General features: G+C 42.2%; 1 protein-coding gene across 2 annotated transcripts in view; it reads right to left on the reverse strand.

The window, feature by feature from the left end:
• The window catches only part of LOC139562210 (cGMP-dependent protein kinase 1-like), a 189722-nt gene that overhangs the window by 10377 nt on the left and 157075 nt on the right, over window positions 1–22270 (reverse strand). For both annotated transcript variants that reach the window (XM_071379678.1, XM_071379676.1), the window contains exons 8-10: window positions 19110–19175; window positions 14716–14790; window positions 3868–3964 (exon numbers count right to left, since the gene is read on the reverse strand). In XM_071379678.1, the coding sequence (XP_071235779.1) occupies window positions 3868–3964; window positions 14716–14790; window positions 19110–19175 (238 nt within the window). The remainder of the gene's footprint in view (window positions 1–3867; window positions 3965–14715; window positions 14791–19109; window positions 19176–22270) is intronic.

Consider the following 22270-nt stretch of genomic DNA (forward strand, 5'->3'; position numbering starts at 1 on the left):
TTAGACCATATTAATGACCTAAGGCTCGTATTTCTGTGTGTTATTATGTTATAATTAAGTCTATGATTTGATAGAGCAGTCTGACTGAGCGATGGTAGGCACCAGCAGGCTTGTAAGCATTCATTCAAACAGCACTTTCGTGCGTTTTGCCAGCAGTTCTTCGCAATGCTTCAAGCATTGCGCTGTTTATGACTTCAAGCCTATCAACTCCCGAGATTAGGCTGGTGTAACCGATGTGAAATGGCTAGCTAGTTACCTGGGTGCGCGCTAATAGCGTTTCAAACGTCACTCGCTCTGAGACTTGGAGTAGTTGTTCCCCTTGCTCTGCATGGGTAACGCTGCTTCGAGGGTGGCTGTTGTCGATGTGTTCCTGGTTCGAGCCCAGGTAGCGGCGAGGAGAGGGACGGAAGCTATACTGTTACACTGGAAATACTAAAGTGCCTATAAGAACATCCAATAGTCAAAGGTATATGAAATACAAATCGTATAGAGAGAAATAGTCCTATAATTCCTATAATAACTACAACCTAAAACTTCTTACCTGGGAATATTGAAGACTCATGTTAAAAGGAACCACCAGCTTTCATATGTTCTCATGTTCTGAGCAAGGAACTTAAACATTAGCTTTCTTACATGGCACATATTGCACTTTGTTTTTGCATTATTTAAACCAAATTGAACATGTTTCATTATTTATTTGAGGCTAAATTGATTTTATTGATGTATTATATTAAGTTAAAATAAGTGTTCATTCAGTATTGTTGTAATTGTCATTATTACAAAAAAAATTATTTAAAAAAAATCGTCCGATTAATCGGTATCGGCTTTTTTTGGTACTCCAATAATCGGTATTGGTGTTGAAAAATCATAATCGTTCGACCTCTAATTCACACACGAACAGTCAAAGTCCTCTAGAGCCATGCAAGGAAAGACATCGGCTAGAGTGGCGTTTCGTCTCAATGTCACTGTCTTCTGAGAAAGGTTTATCACTCTAACAGGGAGCCACCCATCCCCCCGCAACAGAGCTACTGTCCTCCCTACCAGTATTGACCTTGGTGTTGACCTTGAACTGCTGGGCTCAATGAGAACAGCACTGCCCGCTGATAGACTCTGAGTGTTTCGTAGTCTGCCCCAGACTAAGTGCTCCTGCATAGGCTCTAGAGTCACAGCCCCTTTTAGTCTCACAGTTCCAACTTTGTCAGGTACTTCACTGTCTCTCCATCTCTCCACATTAGCCATCATGTTGATTAGCTTGCTCTCCTCACCCCCGTCACACACAGGAGTATAAACCCTCTTCCAGAGATCTCCATTAGTCTTCAATCAATCAATCAATCAAGTTTATTTTATATAGCCCTTCGTACATCAGCTAATATCTCGAAGTGCTGTACAGAAACCCAGCCTAAAACCCCAAACAGCAAGCAATGCAGGTGTAGAAGCACAGTGTCTAGGAAAAACTCCCTAGAAAGGCCAAAACCTAGGAAGAAACCTAGAGAGGAACCAGGCTATGAGGGGTGGCCATTCCTCTTCTGGCTGTGCCGGGTGGAGATTATAACAGAACATGGCCAAGATGTTCAAATGTTCATAAATGACCAGCATGGTCAAATAATAATAATCACAGTAGTTATCGAGGGTGTAGCAAGTCAGCACCTCAGGAGTAAATGTCAGTTGTCTTCAGGTGGCGAATCAAGTGCTTTAGGAGATTGCTGCCCAAGATGAGGTCATCACTCTGGCCTTCAACCACCAGTGTAGGCACGGCAACTCTACATCCGTACACCTCCATCTCCAGCTCACATACTCCCAAAGGCCCCGTCTTCAACCCACCACAACCAACCAAGACTACCTCTGTAGGACTCAATGATGGACTTTTCAACACTCCTGCATGCAACAGTTCAGGTAAGACCCTAGAGCTCAAGGTACAAGCCATGGACCCACTGTCAAGCATAGCTCTCACTTCTACTTCTCCTCCTATTAACACCTTGGCATAAAATAAATCATCATATGGGGAAAGTCTCTGTGTGTTCTGCATTATGATACTCTTCTCAGTCTCCATTTCGTCACAAACACTTTTATATACAGACTTCAAATCAACAGCTCACCGATGGGGACTCTACAAAGGCCCAACACTCTCCGCTTCTACATGCAGGCCTACTAGTTTTCCGGGAGCTGAGCAGTGATTACTGTAGGGACTCCACCAGCTGTGCTCAGAGCTGCGGCCTTGGTGCACTGAGAGCGTGCATGGCCAGCTACATGACAAAGAAAGCAGAGGTGATTGGCCCAAGCAGACACGTTACATGGCCCATTAGACTTCACTTTGCTCCCATTCCCTTTCTGGAACTGACGGTCAGACTGTTGTGGCCTCTGCTCCAGCACACGCTCCAGCATTGCAAAGATACGGTCCATCGGCTCAGCTGAGCCCTGAATAGTCTGGGCTGGGGAAGGCAACGCATTAGGTACTTCTATGTGGGGCCTCACAGCAGGCATGGTGATTGGCATGACAGCACCAACTTCCTGCTTCATTGTTGCGATGGCTGGGGTCACCTTAGATAAGTGAGAGTACCTCTGCTCCCTCCTGTATTCATCCAACTTCTCATGAACATCTGCAGCGGTCCACTGCTGTAATGGCTTGCACTTAAAGATAAGCGACAATTCAGCATTAGGGCAATGTCTGATGAACATGACTGGGAGCTCACGAGATGGATCTTCAACACTTTTTTTCTGTAATCTTTAGACAATCTTCAGCAACCTCCATAGCCCTGTTCAGTCTGAGCCAATATTCAAATGGTTGTTCATCAGTCAGAGGTAATGTGGCATAAAAGTCAGCGAGGGGCATGCTTGAAAAAGCAGTGTCACTAAAATGTTGTTTCAATATGTCAAAGATGGGACTCGGGCCTTTAGATAAATCAACGGAGGGATTGCTGCGTATGCCCACTTTAACAACATCGCGGGCCCTTCCCATAAGCCTACCCATAACCTCAACAGCTTGGTCCATCTCAGATACGCCCCTCTTACGCATGTAAACCATGGCCATATCCTCCCACTCATGCACTGTGCACTTTTCAGAGCCACCCCCCCGAAAGTACACCGGTTCCCTGATATCAGACTTCAATACCAGGTTCAGGCATGACACATCCATACCCCTAGAGCTGCATGCATTACCCATAACATTGTCCCCAACAATTGCCTTTGACTCCAAACAGGAGGCAATGTTCTCCCCAATGGAATGACCAATCTGCTGTACTATGTCTGCTATGAAATCCATGGAGACCTCCCCACTCCATGTATTTGGCAAAACTCTTTCATACACATCCTTGGGCGTTTCCATGGGTAAACTATCATCACAACTCTAGTACACTGGTAAAACTCACCCTACTTATATCAGATATACGTTAGAATTGCAAATAAACAAGTAACACAAGTTATATCGTTTATCCGTGAAGAGTCTCAACCAGAGAAATCATCCATTTCGATAATAAAACGTTGCGGTAGCGCCCTCTTGTGGCTAAATGCGATTTTGCCATAAACTGCACCAGCAACGTCTTAACTGATTCTTCAACGGCAACCACCGCAAAGTTCTGAGATGGAAATCCAGGAAAGGATGATCCGATCCAGAAGAGCGGTCACGGCACCACTGTAACAGGACTCTTCTTGCGTTGTGTACACTCAATCATCATTTAATCAATACTTTTCTGTGGATATTTTGTCTCATATTTTTTGCACATGAACCATTGAAGTGGACAACCGGCAGAGTAAGTTCAAATGACAGTTTACTCAACATTTTGTCTACACAATGCTATTCAAGGCAATGTTCATTAAGCAATAGCTTGCTATTAGGTCAGAAGGCCGACCAGTGGCAGTTGTGGTTCCTACCAGCTCTACGCGGCCGAAGCCACCAACCCCCAGTGTGTCAATGATGTTGAAGTCAGGCAGATTGAGGTTGGAGAAGAAAGCGTTCTCTGCTTCGTACCTGCAGGGACAGAAAACAAGGACATGTTAACTTTGAGGTAGTACTTATTTTTTACTTTTTTAATTCTACACTGATTAAAACATGGGACAGATGGTGGAATCTCTGGCCAATCATTGGCATTGATCAATTAACTAACAGGTAAAAAAAACACCTGCAGTTCTCCAGACCTGTTTTAATGTCCTGAGTCCTGACCTCTATCACAACACAGAACCTCCCTCTCCCCTGTCTGTTCTCATTGCACCAGAGACCGAGGGGGACAGAAGTCACATGAGACTCCTCTGGAACCAAATGGCAAGGCCTGTCACTCCCAGTGTCCTCTCTGGTTATTGTTTAATCCTGTGGGCCTTATCAGCTCAGTAGTGTAATCGAGAGGATCAGGACAGATAGAGGCCTGAGGATAAAGGGTTACTGGGTCAACACCTTCAGCCTCAGATGCATGCCAAAACAATCACTGTGACTGTGGACTGGTTCATACTTTTCCATGTGAAAGGGGAGAGAGCAAGGACAGCAGCTTCACAGCGATTGCAAATGTCACACCTGTCCAGCCACATTAACCCATACTGGAATTTTTCCTGGACTATGTGACATTACCAGGAAACATCTGGGCCCTAGTGATGAGCTCCAATCACAGACCTCCTTACTGGAGGGCAATTATGTTTATGATGATGACTCTGTTTGTGGTCTTCTCCACAGTCTCACATGTAGAAGGTGTTGTCTAGAAGGTGTTGTCAATGGAACCAACTCTGCCAGTTGGTACAACTGTCTGTCTGTCTGCCCTGTTTCTCAGAAAAAGAACATGTTTAGCAGGGGCAGTGAGGCCCACTTGTCCATGAGCACTGAGCACTGAGCACATATCTATTGGGCTTCACCAGGCTCTCCTTTCATCACTCCGGTCTACTCTACCCATCTCCTGGAACACAGCCCAGACTGCACTCCAAAAAGGGTGGCCCATTTACAGCTCAGGGTGACTGACAGCTGACCCCTCTCCCTGTCAAGAGTTTTACAAGTCAAGGGGTGACAGCGAGGCCCACTTGTCCCTGAGTACTGAGTACGGCTCTATTGGGCTTCACCAGCATCTCCTTTCATCACTCCCCTCTACTCTACCCATCTTCTGGAACACAGCCCAGACTACACTCCAAAGAGGGGTGTCTACTGTCAAGAGTTTTACCATTCAAGGGTGATGGGTAAGGCCAAGAGATTTTCCTGACGAAGTGATCTGAGAAGGGAAGCGTTACAGCTCATTTCAGACCTACCTCAAGTCATAAGCTCATTTGATTGTAAGAATAGTTTATGACCACTAGATGGCGAGGTTGTACCATTGTCATCACAGGTAAAGGAAGTTCGACTTAACTCGTATTTGTGTGTAACCTTTATTTAACTAGGTAAGTCAGTTAAGAACAAAGTCTTATTTACAATGATGGCCTATCCCGGCCAAACCCGGACGACACTGGGCCAATTGTGCGCCGCCGTATGAGACTCCCAATCACGGCCGGATGTGATTCAGCCTGGGTTCAAAACCAGGGACTGTAGTGTCGCCTCTTGCACTGAGAAGCAGTGCCTTAGACCGCTGTGCCACTCGGGAGCCCATTTCAGTAGTTGAGAATGTAAGAAAGAAGAAATAAATTCAAATGTATAGACTTAAGTGGAGGCTCCTCTCAGAGGAGGAAGGGGAGGACCATCCTCCTTATGGAATTTCATAAAAATAAAAATAGTAAAACATTAAAGTGATGCTTTTTAGATAAAACTATACTAAATATATTCACTTCACCAAATAATTGATTAAAACACACTGTTTTGCAATGAAGATCTACAGTATCCTCAGCAGCACTCTGTAGGGTAGCACTATCGTGTAGCCGGAGGACAGCTGTCCTCCTCTGTTCTGTCCTCCTCTGGGTACATTGACTTCAATAGAAAACCTAGGAGGCTCATGGTTCTCACCCACTTACATACAGTAGACTTACACAGTAATTATGACAACTTCTGGAGGACGTCCTCCAACCTATCAGAGCTCTTGCAGCATGAACTGACATGTTGTCCACCCAATCAAAGGATCCGTTTTTTTCACCTAGTCACAGACAGCTGATGTGTTCTGCACTTAAGTCCACAAGCAAAGGAAAAAGGTGAGAGGAAGAGAGAGTGTAGATCGTTGTGAGATGGAATTATGTATACTGTACAACGAGCAAAGTGATCATGCTGTTTTAATGTGGCTGCTATGAAAGTGAACTGTGTTCGCGTGTGATCAGTGTTGTATTCACTCCGCCGATTCTGTTGAAAAACGTTTCTTAAACGGAAGCAAATGGAACGAAACAGGGATAAACATATCTGAATTTGTCCAGAGAAACTCTCATTTGCAACTGTTGGACTAATGATTACACCCTAGATCAGCTAGATGCAGGCAAGACCTTGATTACTAAAAATTATCTTGACGTGTGCACCTACGCTGTAAATTGTCAATCATAGGCTGTAGCAACCTCATGATGGGTACAGGGAAAATTCTAGTGTCATGTACTCGCCTAAACCTATCGATGTTACATTAAACTGGGTGAATGGAATATGAATGACAGTCATCCAACATGATGTAATAGAAATAAGGCCATGCTCATAAAAAATAATCCTCCCTCATCTTAAAAGGCACAAACCGCCACTGATAGAACTGCAGAAAATTGCAGATATACAGAAAAGCAATCAGTTCATCTATACAAGTGTGATGACAAAATATACACACTAGTGTTAAGAGCATTGGGCCAGTAACCGAAAGGTTGCAGGTTTAAATCCCAGAGCCGACTCCAGTGAAATAAAAAAGGCACTTAACCTTAATTGCTCCTCTAAGTCACTCTAGATAAGAGCTAAATTACTAAAATGTATAACCCGCACGCGGGCCATTAAATATTGTGTGGATTACATCTAATTGCGATTTGTTTGGGGCCAGATATTGCAATTGTGATTAGAAATAGCAATATTTAAACACTTGGCGAAAACTTGGTAATTCCATCAGACATGGTTAAAACAACTGTCAAGCTAGAAAACATCACTTCTAAAGTGAAATAAGATCATATTAATGCATACATACATTTACATTTTACATTTAAGTCATTTATTACACCTACATATTAACAAACACATTTTTAACATTATCATCCGAATACACTCACCAGCCAGTTTATTAGGTACACCATCCCTTTCAGTTTATTAGGTACACCACCCCTTTCAGTTTATTAGGTACACCATCCCTTTCAGTTTATTAGGTACACCATCCCTTTCAGTTTATTAGGTACACCATCCCTTTCAGTTTATTAGGTACACCACCCCTTTCAGTTTATTAGGTACACCATCCCTTTCAGTTTATTAGGTACACCATCCCTTTCAGTTTATTAGGTACACCATCCCTTTCAGTTTATTAGGTACACCACCCCTTTCAGTTTATTAGGTACACCATCCCTTTCAGTTTATTAGGTACACCATCCCTTTCAGTTTATTAGGTACACCATCCCTTTCAGTTTATTAGGTACACCACCCCTTTCAGTTTATTAGGTACACCATCCCTTTCAGTTTATTAGGTACACCACCCCTTTCAGTTTATTAGGTACACCATCCCTTTCAGTTTATTAGGTACACCATCCCTTTCAGTTTATTAGGTACACCATCCCTTTCAGTTTATTAGGTACACCACCCCTTTCACGAAAATCGTTCACTCCTACAGACAGTGAGTCATGTGGCTTGCTATATAAAGCAGGCAGACAGGCATCTAGGCATTCAGTTACTGTTCGATTGAATGTTAGAATGGGCAAAACGAGTGACCTAGCGACTTTGAGCGTGGTATGATCGTAGGTGCCAGGCGCGCCAGATACAGTATCTGAGAAACGGCCCCTTCATGGGCTTTTCGCGCACAACAGTGTCTAGGGTTTATAGACAACGGTGTGACAAACAAAAAACATCCAGTCAGAGCCAGTCCTGTGGGCGAAAACAGCTTGTTGATGATATATTTTAATATGATCACCACAAATCTGAGGTATTTTCTGCACAACACTTGCATGTGGTTGACATCGGTTTGCTTCTAGCCGAAATACTGCCATAGGCCTACTCCGAAGATGCGCCCTTCTTTGGCACCAAATCTACCTTATCATTAGCAGCACTCGTGTTTCCGACGCACACACAGGTAAAGCCCTTTCACTCCTCACCAGTGTGTAACTGTGCAGAGAGTGAGAGATCCTGCTTGTGATTGGTCAGCATCATCTGTGCATGTAGCGAGTGAATGAACAAAGACTAGCACATCTCATTGGAGGAGGCACCATAGTCTAGTTTTTGTTGTATTAAGGGATGGATAAAAATGTACAGAATGGTTACTTGGAGGAAAATGGGGGAGGGTCATGCTTTTTCAATTTCAGTTAAGGGGAGGGTTTAGTATTTTTTTTAATCTAGTCATTTGTAATTGATTACATTTCAATATTTCTCACTGTTTTAGAATTAGTTGCTTATTATGCTATACTGTATATCGTGTGGCCAATGTTGCGACTCATCTCTGATTCCCCGCTGGGCGCGCAATATCAAGTGCGCCTATAGGTAATTTAGTGTGGTCTCAGTCAAATGATCCATAGCCTATAGGCTATAGGCTACGAAGTGCATGCTCCTAGAAGCACAGAGCAAAGTTATATTTTTAATATATCTGCTCGGATGGTGTAAATAAAACTAGTCTGCATTACACACTGTAATGGATATTCCAACCCTGAGCACCGGCCTGCTCTGCTCTTGCTGATCAAAAACCTTTTTTAGTGCTGGCTAACCAATGCTGTGCTGTGTAGGCCTACAGTGGCAGTTCAGGAGGAGAGTCAAAGGCTTCTTCCGAAAATACATTTTGATGTTGCGCACAGACTAGCCTATAGACTATGTTCTGAACAGTTTGAGAAGGAGAGCACAAAGTTGAGAAGGAGAACCAGAGGTCAACTTTGATAGCTTGCTTCTACTATAATTAATTTTATTAAAAACAATATGTTTCTTGACCATGATGTATTTATCAGAGTCATTGACCTCACAATAAGCCAGATTTGAGTAACTTACATTGGGGTGCTAAAACAATAAATCGGAAATGGACAGCTTATGATGTTGAACGTAGGCAAATTTAAAATAGGCATAATTAATTTAAACTGTCTTAATTTGAATTAGATTTGACTGACTTCAAGAGGGCTTTGTGTTTCAGCCTATTTCTTCCTATTTAAGAAATAAGAGGTAGGCCTACCTATTTTGACATTTTCAATCTCTCCTTGTCCCAGTCTGTAATGCCAACATGTTTCAAGCTGACCACCACTGTCCCTGTTCACAAGAGCTCCAAGGAAACCTGCTGGTCACGACACACATCAACACCATCATTCCAGACACCCTAGACCCACTCCAATTCGCATACTGTCCCATCAGATCCACAGATGACGCAATCTCAAGTGCACTTCACACTGCCCTCCACCACCTGGACAAAAGGGGAAATAACTATGAGAATGATGTTCATATATTACAGCTCAGCATTCAACAACATAGTCCCCTCCAAGCTCATCACCAAGCTAGGGATCCTGGGACTAAACCCCTCCCTCTGCAACTGCATACTGGACTTCCTGATGGGTCGACCCCAGGTGGTGAGGGTAGGCAACAATACCTCTGCCACGCTGACCTACAACACGGGGGACCCTCAGGGGTGTGTGCTTAGTCCCCTCCTTTACTCCCTGTTCACCCTCGACTGCGTGGCCGCGTATGACTCCAACACCATCATCAAGTTTTCTGACAACACAACAGTGGTAGGCCTGATCATCGACGGCGATGAGTCAGCCTAAAGGGAGGAGGTCAGAGACTTAGCAGTGTGGTGCCATGACAACAACCTCTCCCTCAATGTCAGTAAGACCAAGCAGCTGATCGTGGACTACAGGAGAAAATGGGGAGAGCACGACCCCATCCACATTGACAGGGCTGTTGTGGAGCGGGTCCTTGGCATCCACATCACTAAGGACTTAACATGGTCCACATACAGTACACCCGCACAGTCGTGAAAAGGGCACGGAAGCACCTCTTTCCCTTCAGGAGGCTGAAAAGATTAGTCATGGGCCCTCAGATTCTCAAAAGGTTTTACAGATGCACCATCGAGAGCATCTTGACTGGCTGCATCATCGCTTGGTATGGCAATTGCACCACCTTTGACCGCAAAGTGCTACAATGGGTGGTGCACACAGTCCAGTACATCACTGGGGCCAAGCTCCCTGCCATCCAGGACCTTTATATCAGGCGGTGTCGAAAAACTGGCAAAGACTCTAGTCACCCAAGTCATAGACTGTTCACTCTGCTACCATCCGGCAAACGGTAACAAAGCTTCAACTCTTGGACCAACAGGCTCAGAGACAGCTTCTACACCCAAGCCATAAGATTGCTAAATAGCCAGACTGCTAAATAATCAATTAACAAACTATCTGCTCTGACTCTATCTTGCACTGACCCTACGCACACTCACTAGACTTTATATACACACCATATATACACACACACACACACACACACACACACACACACACACACACACACACACACACACACACACACACACACACACACACACACACACACACACACACACACACACACACACACACACACACACACACACACACTTGCTGCTGCTACTCTGTTCTTTATTTTACTCTTATTATTATCTATCCGGATGCCTAGTCACTTTACCCTGTCTTCATGTACATATCTACCTCAAGTACCTTGTATCTCTGCACATTGATCTGGTACTGGTACTCCCTGTATATACTGTAGCTCCATTCTTATGTATTTTATTTAATTCCTCTTTTTACTATTACTATTTTACTGTTACTATTTTATTTTGTAAGATTTTTTTCACTCTGCATCATTGAGTAAGGTCCGTAAGCAAACATTTCACTGTAAAGTCCAGATCAGTTGTATTCGGCGCATGTAATAAATACAATTCGATTTGATTAAATAGCCTACCTCCGTGTCAGTTAAGTTAAAACCAAAACTCAAATTCAGGGGGTACGCCATAGGCCTACATTTTATTAAAGAAAATTGGATTTTTGAAGAAAATAAAACTGATCTGATTATATAAAGTGATCTATAACAGAGCTTTGGTCCGCAAAGCTTTATCCCAGAAACAAGCTGTGAATACGCGGGAAAGACGTTACTTTCTTTGACATTCAGAGGCTGAGCTACAACCTTCTATAGCCGAGGAGACAAAAAATAGACATTGCTTGGGAAATAATCTAATTCTGTCAGTATCAAGTGATTAAGTGACTATTCACTTTCTGTACAAAAGCCAGACAGCTTTTAGGGAAAAACTTGAGTGACCTTCTCTCGTTGGGTTAAGCCACAGAAGAAGAATAGCCAGCAGTTAATAGCCAGCCTCCATTTTTTGGCATCAGTAGTTCTACTCTGTCTGGGGTCAAAAGAAAGGCCTAACTTTTGAAAGTACCATGCTCAGATTCCAAATGATGCTTCAGATGTAATTATTTGCAAAAAGGGATAGTTTGGTTTAAAACAAGACACACTGATTTGGCATTGGAGAAATATGATAAGATGAACACATAGGCCTATCTCACTGTCCATTCTTAGTCTGTAATTTCTGTAATTTTTGTGGTATTAAGAAATATTCTGCTGATATGTAAAATGACGTAGAATTGCATGACATTTTTATAAAAGTCAATTTTTTCTCAGACCTGCAAATACAATGATAGATTCATGCAATGCTTTTACTATAAAGGAGATATTTCCACCCCTACTGTTGTCTACGGTACCCACAACCTTCTGGCCCACAGCCCTGTGTGCTATCAAAATTCCAGCGGTGCCACGTAATGCTTACAGGGCGAAGAACTGTTTCTAAAACTGCATGTCTAAGGCTTTGGTCTGTCCAAGAAGGGCGGGTAAACATTAGACATCTTCTCTGCTATCCACTTTGTTTTAATTATTATTTTAGGTATAGGGGAGGGTCACTTGTTTTCTTTCTAGCCTTTATTATAAATAACATTCACTCCCTAACAGTGTCAAAGAAAGAAGAAAATCGCAGCCTCTGCTATATGGATATTGCAATTGCAATTTCTATCTGAATTTGATTAATCGTGCAGTCCTATTTCAACCACATAAAATATGCATCCAAGCAGAACAAAAATATTTCCTCTATTTGCGGGTTAGGGTCGGGTGAGGGCCTCAGAATTTCACTTTATCACATAATAGTTGGACGGTTGCGGAAGGGTTATCAGAAATTGCAGGCAGGTGAACAAACAGCTGACCCGTGCACCACTAATACCCCCATTTCTTGCAAATCGGACAAAATTAATTTTGAAAGATGAGATACAACAATACAACACAAGCATTTGTATTGTATAGCAGTGGTGGAAAAAGTACTCAATTGTCATACTTGAGTAAAAGTAAACATACTTCAGTAGAAAATGACTCAAGTAAAAGTGAAAGTCACCCAGTAAAACACTACTTGAGTGAAAGTCTAAAAGGATTTGGTTATCAATATACTTAAGTTTCAAAAGTAAATGGAATTGCTAAAATGTACTTAAGTCTCAAAAATATAAACCATAAGCAAACCAGACGGCACCATTTAACAAAAACAATTGACGGATTGCCAGGGGCACACTCCAACACTCAGACATAATTTACATACTAAGCATTTGTGTGTCAGGGAAAATGTATGGAGGAAAAAGTACATTATTTTCTTTAGGAATGTAGTGAAGTAAAAGTTGGCAAAAATATAAATAGTAAATTAAAGTACAGATACCCCCAAAAAATTACTTAAGTAGTACTTTCAAGTATTTTTCCTTAAGTACTTTACACCACTGGTATACAACAACCTTGAATCCAACTGCACAACCAGGGATGGAAATATTGTTGAAAACATTACCAATGTATCATACTGGACACAATGCAGAAGATTGTACAGTAGGTTCCATGACAAAGACTCTATTCACTGTCTTACTCAGACGTGGGCCTCACTACAGTGACCAACACAGAGTACCTTTCTCCATTCTTATCTCTTTCCAGGATGTAAGCAAAACAGTGAAACATTATTTATATTTTGTACACAAAGAATAGAATCTTCTGTAGTCCCCCCCCCCCCCCAATATAAGAATTTCAGTATGAGAGAGGCTGACATTTCAAATGTACCATACGAGGTACACACAGCCAGGTATGGAATTACTGTATGTAAGGTTTATAATAACATGTTTAAACATCATACAGACTTCCAACAAAGAACATAATACTACCAAAATAATTCCCTAAGGTGTAATAAAACAACTATATTTCTGACATTAGTGGATTAGTGAACAGTAGACAGATAAGATCATAAAGAATTATGTCATTCTTGTCTGAGTATGTGTGCGTGCGCGAGTGTGCCTGGCTGTATGAGTGTTTGCCTGCATGTGTGTATCTGTATATGAGTGTATATAATGTATCAAACACTCTAACCTCTAATACCCCCTCCAAGCCCCCATCTATTGCTCCAATGCTTCCTGAAGAGAGAGGGAGAGTGCTTCCCAAAGTCCCCCATGAGATCTTCTGATGGTACACAGCTGCCAGTACCTCCATTTTCATCACATCAGGGACTGGAGCCTGGAACAGACCAGACCCTTTCTATACACGGTGTGTCCAAGCTCAAACACACACTCAAAACTAAGTTGTAGGTTTTGCCTTTGTTACTAAACTCTGGATAGAAACACCTGCTTAAGTGACAGAAATTAATACAAATGTTCCACAAAATGTGGTTAGGATATTCCTTTATGCCAAAGGGAGAACTACCACCCTTACTGCATTGAGGAAATAATCAAATGATAAACAAAAAGTGTAGTGTTGAGGAAAAGGCAACTCTCCCTAATAGCGAGAAGCTGTAGTCAAGATGCGGTTGCTGTGGGGCGCCCAGCCAGCTGTGGCCAATTAGACAGGTTCCATCTCAGTGGCGGTCTGATTCGGGCTCCTCAATCTCCCCTGGCAACCGGCTCCCAGGAAGTAACGAACAGGAAAGGAAACTCCGGGGATACAACAGACAGTAGCGGGACGGTGAAAAAGTCATTTTTATCAGGGTGACAAAGGCACATATTTTGATTTGACAGACAGATGAATTAGAGTTGTATTTATTTGGTCTTGTGTGGCTCATTCTGTAGAGCATGGAACTATCAATGCCAAGTGTTGTGGGTTCGATTCCCTCTACCCATAAGCAAATGTATCCACGCATGACTGTAAGTCGCCTTGGATAGAAGCATCTGCTAAATGACACATTATATTACCACAGAGGGGATGTAGAATAGGGATATACAATAATGTAACACTAGATATACCACTGTCAACTCTCTCCGAGTGTCTTGGCTGGTGACAAGCTGACCCCGGTGTTTCACTTTATTCACAGCTTTGCGGTCAGTCTGTCCTGTGTTTCAACCACAGTTCTGCTTTCTCCTCACCTTGTCTCACAACATTACCCTGCACTGAAATGGCATCTCTTTATGCCAACAAGAACACGCCACAGCACCAAGGTGCCCCTGTGCCAGGGTGTCCAGTGTCTGGTGCTATGCTCCTGTTCTCATGGTCACACTTAACATATTGGTTCCTCCAAGGGCTGCTGTAGAGGTTACGACCTTAACTTCCATGTCTGTCACCAGAGAATTGCGTTATGTAACAGACCGAAGGTTGACAAAACCACAAAGCCAAGCAAGGCCAGTTGATAGAATGCGTAATGAGTAGACAGTGAAAGAAAGGGGACTTACCTAGCCTTGGCCTCAGCATCCTCACAGCCTTTACTGGACACCTCCTCCAACCCTCCAATCAGGTGCTTGAAGGAGCTGCAACACAGGAAGTGAAAGAGTGTTTGTGAAACATTCATTTTTATATGAGTTCAAGACATTGATCCCATTGCATTGATGTCACCCTCCTCTTCCTTAAATGACATTCAATAAACTGTAATATCTTGATATATAATTATTGTTGTCTTCAAGTAATCACGTCAGTTGTCTAAATGACAAAAACATTGCTAATTGGCCTTGTGTTTCATTAACTGTAGTGTAACTGCTCCAGCCCCTTGATAATTGTAATTGACATGACATACTTAATAAGCGGGTCTCTATATACCCCTAGCCACTTATTCTCCATATGACTAATCTAGTGCAGCTGTGTATTGCATCTTTATAGTACCTATGAAAACTTTATGAATGTTAAATAAACCTTTGTAAGATTGCTGTTTGTTTGAAGTGGAAACCACTTGGTCTCAATTTATAAGACCCCAAGACCACCTGATCAACTTATAATACCCAGATTCCCCACACATATCATCTCTGTTTGGATGTGCTTGAACCCTAGACCAATAAATCCTTAAGCAAATATTGATGAATATGAAAATGAAGGATACTAATGATAAATATACATTTCAATTGATATCTTTACAACTGAAATACCAGCTTACAACCCTGGCTGCCAAGGCTAAATCCTCATGCCAAAATACTTACATTGTGACATGCAAACACACGCGCAAGCACACACACACATATACAGTTGAAGTCGGAAGTTTAAATACACTTAGGTTGGAGCCATTAAAACTCGATTTTTTCAACCACTCCACAAATGTCTTGTTAACAAACTATGGTTTTGGCAAGTCGGTTAGGACATCTACTTTGTTCATGACATAAGTAATTTTTCCAACAATTGTTTACAGACAGATTATTTAACTTATAACTCACCGTATCACAATTCCAGTGGGTCAGAAGTTTACATAAAGTTTACACATTAAGTTGACTGTGCCTTTAAACAGCTTGGAAAATTCCTGAAAATAATGTCATGGCTTTAGAAGCTTCTGATAGGCTAAATGACATAATTTGAGTCAATTGGAGGTGTACCTGTGGATGTATTTCAAGGCCTACCTTCAAACTCAGTGCCTCTTTGCTTGATATGGGAAAATCAAAAGAAATCAGCCAAGACCTTAGAAAAAAAAGATTGTAGACCTCCACAAGTCTGGTTCATCCTTGGGAGCAATTTACAAACGCCTTAAGGCACCACGTTCATATGTACAAACAATATTATGAAAGTATAAACCCCATGGGACCACGCAGCCGCCATACCGCTCAGGAAGGAGGCGCGTTCTGTCTCCTAGAGATTAACATACTTTGGTGCGAAAAATGCAAATCAATCCCAGAACAACAGCAAAGGACCTTGTGAAGATGCTGGATTAAACAGGTACAAAGTATCTATATCCACAGTAAAACGAGTCCTATATCGACATAACCTGAAAAGCCGCTCAGCAAGGAAGAAGCCACTGCTCCAAAACCGCCATAAAAAATCCAGACTACGGTTTGCAACTGCACATGGGGACAGAGATCGTACTTTTTGGAGAAATGTCCTCTGGTCTGATGAAACAAAAATATAACTGTTTGGCCATAATGACCATCGTTATGTTTGGAGGAAAAAGGGGGAGGCTTGCAAGCCGAAGAACACCATCCCAACCGTGAAGCATGGGGGTGGCAGCATCATGTTGTGGGGGTGCTTTGCTGCAGGAGGGACTGGTGCACTTCCCAAAATAGATGGCATCATGAGGTAGAAAAATTATGTGGATATATTGAAGCAGCATCTCAAGACATCAGTCAGGAAGTTAAAGCTTGGTCACAAATGGGTCTTCCAAATGGACAATGACCCCAAGCATACTTCCAAAGTTGTGGCAAAATGGCTTAAGGACAACAAATTCAAGGTATTGGAGTGGCCATCACAAAGCCCTGACCTCAATCCTATAGAATATTTGTGGGCAGAACTGAAAAAGCGTGTGTGAGCAAGGAGGCCTACAAACCTGACTCAGTTACACCAGCTCTGTCAGAAGGAATGAGCCAAAATTCACCCAACTTATTGTGGGAAGCTTGTGGAAAGCTACTCGAAACGTTTGACACAAGTTAAACAATTTAATTTAAAGGCAATGCTACCAAATACTAATTACCCTCTTGGAAATAGGGGTAATTTCACTTTTGCATTTTTTTCACTTTTGCATAGAATTGTGCCCAATTTAAACGGCCTCGTACTCTGTCCTAGATCATATGATATGCATATTATTATTACTGTTGGATAGAAAACACTCTGAAGTTTCTAAAACTGTTTGAATTATATATGTGAGTAAAACAGAACTCATTTGGCAGGCAAACTTCCAAACAGGAAGTGAAAATTCTGAAACGGGTCTCTGTGAAAGGCATCGCCTATTCAATTGCCTTGTATTTATGGATCTGTATGCACTTCATACGCCTTCCACTAGATGTCAACAGGCAATAGAAGGTGGAATGAAGTGTCTAGCCTTATGTGGGACCGGATGAGAGTCTTTGGAGTGACAGGTCAGCCATATTGGCAGTATTTGGCTACGCACTTGGGTATGTCATATCTTTCTCTGCAATGCGTTAGGTAGACATGAAGAAATGCTCCGTCTGGGACGTTATTGGATATATATGAGAAAAACATCCTAAAGATGGATTCTCAACTGAGTTTGACCAGTTTATTCGACTTTTATTATCACTTTTTTAATTTTTCGTTCATTGCGTCAAATCTTCATGGACACGTGAGCTACACATGCTAGCCAAAGTTGCTAATTCGACAGAAGAAATGGACATTCTAAAACAAAACAACGATTTATTGTGGAACTAGGATTCCTGGCACTGCATTCTGATGAAAGTTCATCAAAGGTAAGGGAATATTTATGATGTTATTTCGTACTTCTGTTGACTCTGTTGACTCCAACATGGCGGAGAATGGCTGAGCGCTGTCTCAGATTATTGCATGCTGTGCTTTTTACTAAAGTTATTTTTTTTAAATTAACACAGCGGTTGCATTAAGAACCAGTGTATCTTTAATTATATGTACAACATGTATTTTTCAGCAAAGTTTATGATGAGTTTTTCTGTTAGATTACGTGACTCTCTAAAATTTCTCCGGACATTTTGGAGCCATTTCTGACCATGTCGCCAATGTAAAACCACGATTTGTAGCTATAAATATGCACATTTTCAAACAAAACATAAATGTATTGTATAACTTGATGTCATAAGACTGTCATCTGATGAAGTTGTTCAAAGGTTAGTGATTAATTTTATCTCCATTTATGGGTTTTGTGAAAGCTATCTTTGCGGTGAAAAAATGGCATTGTGTGTTGGGCTATTGTGGTGAGCTAACATAAATATATGTTGTGTTTTCGCTGTAAAACATTTTAAAAATCAGACACGTTGGCTGGATTCACAAGATGTTTATCTTTCATTTGCTGTATTGGACTTGTGATTTCATGAAATTATATTATATTATATTCCCTGTGGCGCTAGGCTAGGCTATGCTAGTCAGCGTTTCTGATGAGAATGATCCCGGATCCGGGATGGGTAGTCCAGGAAGGTTTTAAGTGTGTGTACACTTCTGTCCCACTTGGAATGTGATGAAAGAAATACAAGCTGAAAAAACTTATTTCACAATCTTAAAATAAAGTGGTGATCCTAACTGACCTAAGACAGGGAATTTTTATTAGGATTAAATGTCAGGAATTGTGAAAAACTGAGTTTAAATGTATTTGGCTAATGTGTATGTAAACTTCTGACTTCAACTGTATCTGTGCTGGAGTTTCTCTCTCACCATTATCTCCTAATTCTCATTATCTCTCTCTTTCCCTCCCTCTCTCTTCCCTCCAGAAAGATAGATAGCAGGCTGCCAGCCACCGCTAACCTCTCTCTCATCCTGGCCCCAAACCCAACCCATTCTTGTTGACGCATATGGCAAGCTGGCTATGTGAGGTGCGAGAGCATTAGCGGTCTGTGTGACAGAGTGACAGACCATAATAATCATCTCATTCAGATGACTCACTCACTAAGGGTTGCCCATGAGAGGAGCAAACCTGATACCACCCAACCCTGCTCTTACATTACAGCTAACTGATATACTGCCTGATGTTAGCAGTGACACAATGAGTGTCCTGTATGGCTCAGTTGGTAGAGCATGCAACATCAGGTTTATGGGTTCAATTCCCAGGGCCATTTGTACAAAAAAAAGTTGCTTTGGATTAAAGCTTCTGCCTAATGGCTTATGTTATGTAAGATTCTAGACCAAATTATTAAAACCATTTCAGAATACAAGAGAAGGTACTGAGGTTTTGAACACTCACTCTCTGTCGATGACCAGACATGTAACGGCCTCTGCAGCGATGATGTTTGCTGTCCTGATGTCCTCCCTGCAACAGAACACACATACGGTCATTAGTAACAAATATTACGCAGCACCTTTTTTTATGAAACAGTAACGACCAGGTATGTGTTTAAAATTACATGGAAAAATAGTTATTACACAATAAAAACATTTTGTTCCACATTTTGATAAATCATTCCAAAACTGCATTTGATACGTTAAGAAACACAGACTTGCCATAGAAACATTTCATCATAGGATTATCAAGCTTTGTGTTGACAAATACATGGACATCAGCGACAGTAAACGGTACCAAAAGTAAAACCAGCTTTACTCTGTATTGTTAGTGACATCATCGATATCCTCTTCTTCCGAGGACTCGTCTCCCCAGTCGCTCTCAGAGTCTGAGTTGTCCCAGGACTCCATGGCCCCTCCAGTCTAACTAGCACGACCAGTCCTCACACACACACACACACACACACACACACACACTCTCTCTACCGTATCACTGAGAACACTCAAATCTACACTTACAGCTGGGAAGGCGAGTCCATGCAAGCTGTCTACACACACTTTAACAGATCTCAGGGTCAAGTGAAGACCACTCCAAGACACACTGAAACCTAACACTTAATGCGGCAGCTGGAGGAGTCCATACAGTATTCCACTTCATCCAAATTCATAACAGGAAAACTCTGTTGGCAAAAGATGAGCATACACTAAATACTGTACTAAATACTGTACTAAATACAGTACTGAACAAGTACGGAATCAAGCTTTACTCCCGATCGGTGAGAACGTGTATCAGCATTAGAGCTGTTGACATATGAGTCAAGTCACAGTCTAAGTAGGGGAGGAATGACCCATATGTTTAAGCTGCTACGCAACCTATTTCACATGGACCGAGGTGACAAGCCCTTCTCATGCCATCTAGCCTCCTCATACACCCCCCCACCACTACCCACTTTCCAAACACACACACACAAACACACACTCCCTATCTCAAAATGTCACAGCTGCTGGAAATGACAAGGGTTTCACCAGTGGAAAAGAAAGGAGAGGAGGCAACAATTAAGGAGTGTTGGGGTAAAGATGGGCTAGAGGAAAGAGAGAGGTTTTTTTCTCACATGGGCATGCACAGGGCATGTGGAGGGAGGGAGGCGGGAGTCTGAAGGGGGTATTAATTTAACTAAATCCAGTCCCTGAGTGGTACATCCTAGTACTTGCCATCATAAACACCTGCTGGGTGTGAATTGGGACTATGTGCCAAATGTAGCCTCTCTGCCATTGTGCTACTGATGTCAACAGTGTTTTGGCAGATACACCTGTCTCTCAAGAGGACAGGGTACATTGCTTTTTCCATGTCGGAAGAAAGAAACCCCCAACACACACATACGCATGCACACATTCACACACACACACGGACAAAATCTATTTTGCTTTCTATCTCAGATAATGAGCAGAGCCCACAAAGAGACTGAGTTGCTAGCTGTTCACTGTTAAAGGGGCAATCTGCAGTTGCAACATCCATTTTTGGACTGAAGTTAATGACGTGATACCATTGATTCTTGAAAGATATCATTTATAAATGCCTCGTGAGCTTAGTTAAACTGTTGAACCCCATCAGAACCCAAAACATAATATTGTTTTACTCCACTGTTTGTAAACAAACACTGTATAGCCTCAACATAGTGACAACTATACGTTTATATCATGGATGATGATGGTCAGTCCTTGCATCCATAGCTCTGTCTATGAATTTGATATCCAGCTCCATCCCTCAGCTTTTTACAGAAACAGTGGCAGGGGTGGCTTTGTTATTGTTTAATCTCCAGATTGCCCATTTAAGGGACCTCCAGGGTTTCGTATTAGAGGGGGATTTCCATCACCTGCTCTCCTCTTCTCCTTTTGTTGCCGGGGTAACGTTTTTGTTGATATTGACAATACTAGTTGTGAAACTCTCTCTGCCATTGTGCTGTTGTCAACAGTGTTTTGGCCGATACACCTGTCTCTCAAGAGGACAGGGTACATTGCTTTTTCCATGTTGGAAGAAAGAAACCCCCAACACAAACATGTACGTTCGCACGCACACACACATAGATGCGCCGGAGGGGATGGCTGCCGTTTTCCTGGCTCCTAACCAACTTTGCTATTTTGTTAGTTTTTTTGCATTTTTTAAAAACGAATTTTGGACATAATGTTGCTGTTACCGTCTCTTATGACCGCAAAAAGATTCTGAACATCAGAACAGTGATTTCTCACCTCGAACTGGACAAAGATTTTTCTTTAATGAGTCCAACGCGAAGGATTTACTGCCTCCCGAGACCAGGCCCTCATCCCCATCATTTGTGTGAAAAAAAAGACAGGGGACGGAGGCCTGGGTGCCTTGTGAGAATTCATTGGCGAGGGAGTAAACCGCCACTACCCTTGGTATTATTGGCCAACGTGCAATGATTGGAAAACAGACTGGATGATCTACGCTTAAGAATATCCTACCAACGGGATATTAAAAACTGTAATAACTGTAATAATATGTTTCACAGAGACTTGGCTGAACAATGACACGGATTATATAGAGCTGGCTGGCTTCTCCGTTTTTCGGCAAGACAGAGCAGCTACGTCTGGTAAGACGAGGGGCGGGTGTGTGTGTCTATTTGTCAATAACTGCTGGTGTGCGATGTCTAATATTAAAGAAGTCTCGTGGTATTGCTCGTCTGAAGTAGAATACCTCATGATAAGCTGTAGCCCACACTATCTACCAAGAGAGTTCACATCTATATTATTCGTAGCCGTCTATTTACCACCACAAACCGATGCTGGGACTAAGACCGCACTCAACGAGCTGTATAAGGCCATAAGCAAACAAGAAAATGCTCATCCAGAAGCAGCGCTCCCAGTGGCCGGGGACTTTAATGCAGGAAAACTTAAATCCGTTTGACCTAATGTCTACCAGTATGTCACATGTGCAACCAGAGGAAAAAAAACTCTAGACCACCTTTTCTCCACAAACAGAGACGCATACAACGCTCTCCCTTGCCCTCCATTTGCCAAATCTGACAATGATCCTATCCTCCTGATTCCTGCTTACAAGCAAAAACTAAAGCAAGAAGTACCAGTGACTCGCTCAATACAGTAGTGGTC

The sequence above is a fragment of the Salvelinus alpinus genome, chromosome 32, assembly GCF_045679555.1.
Source record: "Salvelinus alpinus chromosome 32, SLU_Salpinus.1, whole genome shotgun sequence".
Classification (NCBI taxonomy): Eukaryota; Metazoa; Chordata; class Actinopteri; order Salmoniformes; family Salmonidae; genus Salvelinus; species Salvelinus alpinus.